Source organism: Pygoscelis adeliae, unplaced genomic scaffold (genome assembly GCF_000699105.1).
Source record: "Pygoscelis adeliae isolate BGI_AS28 unplaced genomic scaffold, ASM69910v1 Scaffold10, whole genome shotgun sequence".
NCBI classification, from domain to species: domain Eukaryota; kingdom Metazoa; phylum Chordata; class Aves; order Sphenisciformes; family Spheniscidae; genus Pygoscelis; species Pygoscelis adeliae.
The window spans coordinates 4,529,499-4,537,669 of NW_008824053.1; the positions used below are offsets into that span (position 1 = coordinate 4,529,499).

At 38.2% G+C, this 8,171-nt stretch overlaps 1 protein-coding gene across 1 annotated transcript in view; it reads right to left on the minus strand.

Moving 5' to 3' along the window:
• LOC103925121 (chromosome unknown open reading frame, human C1orf146) overlaps positions 1-7,529 on the minus strand; it is an 8,975-nt gene extending 1,446 nt beyond the window's left edge. Inside the window, exons 1-4 of the mRNA XM_009333782.1 lie at positions 7,461-7,529; positions 5,391-5,484; positions 4,096-4,264; positions 1,137-1,215 (exon numbers count right to left, since the gene is read on the minus strand). Coding sequence (XP_009332057.1) covers positions 1,137-1,215; positions 4,096-4,264; positions 5,391-5,484; positions 7,461-7,529 — 411 coding nt within the window. The remainder of the gene's footprint in view (positions 1-1,136; positions 1,216-4,095; positions 4,265-5,390; positions 5,485-7,460) is intronic.
• Positions 7,530-8,171: the final 642 nt, after the last annotated feature.

The following is an 8,171-nucleotide window of genomic DNA, read 5'->3' on the forward strand; positions in this document are numbered from 1 at the left end:
GGGTATGGTAGCTCGGGATTAGTTGGACGGTATTGCTCCCTTGGCCATGTCTCTTAACCTGGGGCAAAAAAGTTTGTTTTTTAGGCCCTATACTAGTTAGGGATTCTCTGGCAAAAGATGAGCTCATTAAACTGGCTTTGCACTGCAGCAGTAAGAAATAATGTAACGGCAACCAATAGATTTGTGGTGTGTATATATACGATCATCGCTTCTTATGGGGCTCTCCCGTTGAAGTTTGGTGTAAACATTCTGAACGAGTAGAAAAGCAAATTCAAGCTTATAGGATCAGCAGTAATCTTAAAAGCTTTTAGGTTAATGCTGTATTGAGAGTCTGGGCCAGACATCAGTTTAAGTATGATGTTCAACATTGTGATGAGTATTTAACAACTTTTGCCATGTAATAAGTGAGATGTAGCTTACACACTTTTAAAATGATGAATACTCTGAACAGGTTAATGCTTATTATTTTGAGATGCCCACTTCAGGAGAGGATAAACTGTAAATTCATATTTGATTCCTAATGTGTCACTCAACCTGCTCTTTTTATTTTTGGTACATGGGATGCTGCTAGTACTGTTACAGTTAGTATCCAAGTTGGAATTTTCATGGAAAAATGTTCTTTAAAGAGGTTCAGTAAATAGATCCAATTAATAATGTGTCAATGCATACAGGGTATGTTGCAGATACGCAGATAAATTACACTCATTAAGCGGCAGAAATAATGTACTAGTACGTGCATCATTAAAAATCCACAAGTAACTAGAGTTTTCAGATTGGCATTTTGACTTTAAGTTGAAGTCATTACATATTTAGATCTCATGCTGGTTCTGCACTAGTAAGTGAAGTGACAACATCCTAACTTAACAGTGGTAAATAAGAACCGAACTGAGTATTTAAATATCTAATTTGTCTTCATAGATGCTACGAAGAGCTTTTAAAGTTACCTTTAACAATAGTTTAAAGACTCAGCTAAAGCATCAGAGTAACAGTCCTACCTCGATGGATTACATGGATTGTGGTCAATATGACCCAAAAAGTTCCATTAAGGAAAAACAAATATTTTATAGTTCTTGGCTTTTCCTGGCTAATACACTTCTGAAGAACTAGTATTTTTAAGTATATGCAACCAGACTTACCTTAGCTATAGTTAGCATTAACTTAACAGTTTCAGCAGTATTATGAACTGGTATTATACGTAAATTACTGCCCAGGAATCTGCACATCAAAATAAATCAAGGTTAAGAATGCACATTTGTTACACCATAAAACCCGAAAAGCATTCCCACATGATGTAAACAACTTCTTACTGTGCCTTGGCCACAAGTACACAGAAGATTGCTTTTACCTTTAAAGGCAACTGGAGAGTTCATGCCGTTTGGTTAGCCATCTGTCCCATTTCTGTACCACTTGTTTAGGGGGGATTTGGAAGGGCTCATTTCTTTTTCTAGGGCTCTTTGACAATCGGTCAACACTTCTTAAGCATGTGTACGTGCAGAGAGAACTAAACCCTCTTCTGCTGTTTTGTTGAAGACTGTCCATTCTCAGTGCCGGTAAAAAAACGTTTGTGTTCTTCCAAAGCCATAAAACCCCCCAGGAAAGTATCTGAAACCATTGTGCTAAAAATACTTCAGAATTTGAACCCAATCTTTGTAGCGTAGTGTCTAAATATAGCAATCTGTATGTCAGATGTGATTAAGATAATGGGATAATTCTGCTAAGAATTTCATGTAAAGACTTGGTCATTCAAATAATTTAACCTAAAATTCGTTCTATTTCTATAAATAATGTTATTCATATGCATTCATTCTTGAGAATGGAATCTGAAGATTTAAAATACTAGCATCAGTTGTCGTTCAATGCAGTCATGGCAGAGAGAGAGGTCAAAGCTTTGGCAAGCACAGAGCCTCTCTTAACACTTGTATCTTAAGTCTTAAGGAGTCTTATCCACACAACAGACAAGTGTGTTGTAACACTGACAACAAAGTTAGCGTTGCTGCCATTTTCTGTTGTAGAGCTAAAACATGTTAGGGACTTAACAACAAAGAATGAGGAATTTTAAATAATCCAAAATTTAATCCAAACAAAGTGCCCAGCTGTATAGTCCCCTGTGACCTCCCCTTGTGACTGCCGCCTGTTCCCCTCAATCCGTTTGATGACTTGGACTCACTCACATTAAGACCCATGCTGGTTAGACTGCCGATCTGAACTTGGCTGCCCATTCTTCTAATTAGCAAAAATAAATGTTATAGGTAGTGTCCTTCCCTAAGAGTAGGTACTCGGGTCACTGTTGAGTTTTGCTAAAATCCGATGCAGAAACTGTGGTTTGATTTACATTTAGGGATGAGGGAAATAGATGCAACTTCGCTAATACTAGCAAGGGGCTAAGCACAACATGAATGAATGAAGCGCAACACAGAAACAGTTACACGTACTTACCTAGATCCATGAAAATCCATTTCTATCGATAGTTTTGCTTCCAATTACAGCAGGTCTAAATTTAGTTTGTGTTTTATTAATTTGATCAATGGGCAGAGTACTGGCCATCAGAACACAAGGCTGGTCTTTCCTCCAAGGTGTTTAAAAATTAACATACAGCTTTACTGGGGATTTTAGTGGAATGCTCATTTGAGCTGTGATGCTAAAGATTGCTTTTCTCCCACTTCCCCCATGATGTACACAACTCTACATACATAAAGTGTTCACGTTGTTGAGCAACAATCCTATAATGTTCTTAATAATAATAATAGTAAAAAAAATCCTTCCCCCACTGCAACAAAACCATAGATAAGCAGAAAGAAACAGTAATTACAGGGAGACCTGAAAATAGCAGGGGACTTTGTTTTTTAACAAATTCAACAGGTGACTTGCAGTTTGAGAGAATACGGCACAAGTTTCAACCCCACCGATGCAAAAGCTCAGTCGGTGATTACGTACAATAGCAGAACCCCAAGCTGCCAGGCAGTAACAAAGCACTCGCATCTAAAATAGAATTGTGCCTCGTCAACATCAATTTGGTATGGCCTGCAATGACAAAACTATTATTTTTATTTTAATAAAATTACTGACTCACCAAATGGAATATAGTTTCAAAACATCACATTTGTTAGTGATTGACACGTGCACAAAATCCGTTGTACATAACCACAGAGTAGGTTGAGAATTAGCATTGCCATCAGCTGAGTAACGCGTTCCTGCTGAAAAAAACTGCTGAATTGTGGCATAACTTTTAAGACCTCTCATGAAAATTTATGGAGTTTTCACAAATGGGTAATGGATTTCCTACGTTTCATCCCATACACTCTGCTACTCATCAGCATTTGGCAGTGTGCCCAGGATTTAACGAAACTGGTGCTAGTTTCGAGGAGGTAAAGATCAAAGACTCCATTAGAATAGTCACTTCTTTGACGTCAAGAGTGAAAACCGACTGCAGTTAGGATTACTGTACCTACCAGAAAATAGTTTTGACTACAAGTATGGAGCACAATCGGGTAACTGTTGTCAGCAGGTACGTACTGAAACATGCAAGTTTTCAGGCTTCATTAGAAATCACAGATAAAGTTTTAAACAAACCAGTTTTAATGTCCAGTTTTATACTTCTGGTGTAAAATAGCATTGATTATTTCAATTGTTCTAGCTCTGTATAATAGACACCGTTCCAAGTAAACAGATTCTGAAAGCTGGTGAAGAATCTGTACTTTACAATAAAGCCTTTTCTCATGAAGGAAACTTGCCGGTTCTGTTTCGAAAATGACCAGAGAAGATGCTGACAGAGCTAAGAAAATTGCCTAATTTTCCAGTTCAAGAGAAAACTTTAAAAAGCATTATGTTACTTAGCCCTAAAGTGATCGAAAGGGATGTTATTTGCTGTGTTTTGAGGAACGTCCCCTTTTGTTACCTATGACACGTCAGATTGTTTCACTTAGTATTCTTTTCATTTGCCATTAATAAATATATGCTTTAAATAATTTTCCAGTGCATTAGCAAAATAAAATTCATATTCCTGAAAATAATTCCTAAAATAACATTCCCGAATCTAGGACTGCTACGCCATTTCTTCCTAGCAATAAAAATTTTGGTTTGATGTTGAAATCATACCTTCTCTGAACTCTAAACATGACATTCCATTCTTCTGGTCCATGAAGAGCAGCTGACAAAACCAAAAAACTGTTCCGATGGATGTTTATGAACTTCTGAATTCTTTTGAAGAACTGTTCTTCCCCTGTCATAAGCAAGTCTTGAGTCTCTGCCAGTATAAATGCAACACCTATTGAAGAAATTGATATAAACGTAAGTTGTCATGGCAGTAACGTGGTTAAGTTCTCACCACAAACCAGGAAGCAGAATTCTTACTCAAACATGAGTTTAGAAGCCGATGGAACAAAACACATGAATGAATTTACACATCTCGACAGTGAAGTGCAATCATGAGATTTGGCCGGTGATGACCAGTATTTTTCGGTAAAACTACAGATAACTCGGAGATTATTTTCGACCATAACATCAAAAAACCCCAACTGTTCAATCCAGAGTACAGACATCTCAATGCCTTTGAAAGCACATGCTTCAGGAACAAGCAACTGCTATAATGGAATGAATTTAGGGCAAATGCAGAGACTGATTGAAGAGCTCAGCAAGTCCCATTTCTAAATGAGATAAATAAACACACCTGTAACATCTTAAAAGTAAGCTAAACTGTCTACCATGAAAAATTAAAGTCTAACCCCATCAACTTAAGTTATTCTGAAAGGGAAAGTTAAGGCGGCTGAAGTTTAGGAGGCTTAACAATCGAGGATACAAAAGACTAGGCCAGCGTGTGCCTTGTTAATCCTTACAGCTCAGGAAAGCTTCAGCTTAAGGATCTCGTCTACCTGTCTAAAGCATCTTCTGCTCTAAAAAGTAAGGATAGATATTTCACGTTTGCAGTTTCAGTGTTTTCCTAATCAAACCCACTCAAAGAATCCTTTCCCTAACTCCTCTGCTACCACCAGGTCTGCAAACTCAACTTGGAAGATGAAAGCCAAGGGTCTTGGTTCACTCTTGCGTTTACAGCCATGAATACTAAAAACCTTGACAGCTGTCTTACATGTTAGTGGCACGCAACGTGTTTGCTCAGTTATAACAAGAATTTACTAAACAGTTCGGCTGATGATCTAACATAAGCTGTTCTACAATACAGCCAAAAAAAGTAAAAACCAATGAAAACGTTTCATCCTCAAAGTCCTCTGCTCCACCCTCCGATTTATGTGCAACCACAGCACAGCTCCTTCCACTATTGCACAACATTCCAACAAGGCAGCTTTTATTCAGCTTAGTGTAGCCTACAACAGGGCCTGATCTTGTACCTCATTAGAGCTTATGAGTTTAAAAACATAAACTTCAAAGTACTGTACCAGAAACAGAAAAAATCACGGATCCAATTTCCACCGATTCTGAATATCGAACTCGGTGTTGTTGCCTCTGCAGAATTGTAGAAATTTCATGAGTCTAAATAAATTTTAAAAGGTTATTTTAAAAATATGTTTTCAGCCAACAAGTTAGATAGATAGAAATGTTCTCAAAGCATTGTCTGGACCATTATAGATAGAACTTCAGCATAGTTGTTTAAAAAAAATATTTTTTATTCCACTTGCAATAAAAAAAGTAGTAAAATGTTAATTAAACTTCTTCAGTTAATGAAATTTTGAAATATTTGCATGGGAAGTTATCAAACATCGAATGACAATTTTGCATGCATACATTCAGTTTGCCACAGGAAACTCTTGCATAATACATAAAGAAGCTCAAACATTTTACAGTCTATTTTTGTAAGATGTGCTAAAGGAGGATTTGCAGAAGTGAGGAACATACAGTAGTGTGCTTCTATGACTCCAGTTAATTAGCCTGCATTATTTTCACAGATGTCAGCATTTCATTTGGAAGATAGTTCAGAAAATCTGTATGGGACATGATTTCCTTTAAAGCCTTTTGACAGAATGCAATCCACTCAGGAAAACCAGAACATGGCAACATAATCATCTACAGAATGGAGTGGGTTTGGATACGTTTTTCAGCCTGCAAAAAGCATTTCTGCAGTATGTTCTACAGAAGCTGCTCAAACACACACGTTTTAAAAATTAAATTGCTGAATCCTTTTTAGCTAATAACATGTTCTTTAACCTACACATTTAAAACGTTAGCCAACCTGCCTATATAGGGAAGTGTCGTGATTTAGTGGAAGAGTACAAAATAAAGTCAGGGTAGCAAGTTAACCCTGAAGGAGGCAGTAACCAGAAATGTTATGCTTTCAATTGGTCTGGAAAGGGAACACTCAACGACAGCTGCTTATGAGGCATAACTACAATTTTGGAAAAACTCTCTGCTTCAAAGCCACTGCTGACAGTGAATTATTTAATGCACAAATATAAGTAACAGCTATAAGAAAAGGATAACTGCGCAGGGAAAAGAGAAACCTCATAACCAAAACTGATACAAAGCAATGCCTTTGTAAAAGAAAAGCCATCTTAGATCTGTATTCAGCTATTTCCCTATCTTTGCTCACTGGGAGTCCTTACCAACAGCAGTAGTTTTGGGTAGAGTTGGGGCTCTTATTAGCAGGAGTGAGTTATGCTGCTATAGCTGATGAGATCACTGCCCTCTGACACCTCTCACCATGTTATGCATTAAGTTGCCCTTCAAGCAGTTCCCAAACTGGAACAGTTTACAGGCTGTTATTCCAAAAGAAGCAGGCAAATAAGAACAGGCTTTAAACTGAGGTGATTCAGGAATTACTTCACCACCATTCACCCATTTATACAGCAGAGATGGGGTAATACCTTGTCAGCCAAGCTAGCGTAAGATATCCTTGCTTGTGAATCAAAGCCCTCTTGCCTCTAAATTCTCTCCAGCTGGCATGAAATTGGTCTCAGCTGCAGGAACTAATTACCAGCTCCTTGACATACCCTTTCCCTTTACTGAAGAACACAGTCCAGGCTTCTGATATTAACGGATATAAATACACATCAGTATCTGCAAGACTCGTTATTTTAAACTGAATTGCACACTTACGGAGTAATAATCTACCCCAATGTTGATACCGTATAGTAGAAAATAAAGTGTTTAGGGAGAAATTCAGAAAATTAAAAACATTTCTGATGGAATTATTCATAGTGCTAATTGAAAGCAGCATCAGTGCAGTGCAAAAATGATGAATCAGGAGGACAATCCTAAAGCAGTTAAATCCTATAACTCAGAATAGCAGGTGGCAAGAATACTCAATAGGTACAGAAGTAGCTAGGAGAAAAACCACACACACAAAAAGAACCAGTACTATAGTAGAAACAACTTCAGACTAATGTCACTGTTTTATCCTCAAAAAACTATATTGACATTGCATAAAACATTTCCACATATAGAATATAGGAAATGCTTCTTTCAGCATTTCTTAGTGAATCAGATGCTGCTCTTGACAAGTGGTGGTGTACCTGCAGAGCTGTACTCATAATAACTGTTGTTACCCATCTTGACTGTTCCTGCCCACCACTTTCTGTCATTTTTTTTCAAGGGTTTAATGGCTCTGCAGTGAAATCTCAGCTGCCACCTTCTGAAAAGCTTGGAAAAAGAAAAAATGACAAATATTACCTGCCAATTAAAGAGATGAAATGTTTAAGGCACATGGATCCACTAAAGATCTGATTAAAACCCAGGGCACTACCCAATTCTCCAAAATCTATTCAAGTGCCCACTACCACTGAACTAATTTAAGATGGCAATTAGGCACCTAAATGCCTTTAAAGAATCTGCCTCTGAGAGGGCTTCCTCTATAAGGCATAACAGGGAGAGCAGCGTAACAAATAAATGACTCCAGAAAAACATTTCTAAAAGCACTTAAAACGACTAAGGAACATTTGCCCTATTTTCAAAGGGCACGTTTGTCACTGTGCACCTTTTACACTAAGATACTTTTGGGAAGACTGCCCCAGGCCTCCTGCCCAGCCTGGAGCGGCCCGCCATGCCGCGGGCCTGAGCACTGGCTCTTTGCATGTACGTTTGCATTTTGCTCTTCTGAAAATATTCCTGGATATCCAGCTTGGCAGGCGTCTCTATTTCGGTAAGGCTCATGCGGTGCAGCTGGGGACACTGAAGCTCCCTGGCAAAAGCGTGAGGCAGCCGGGAGGCTGGGCCTGGCCTCGCCT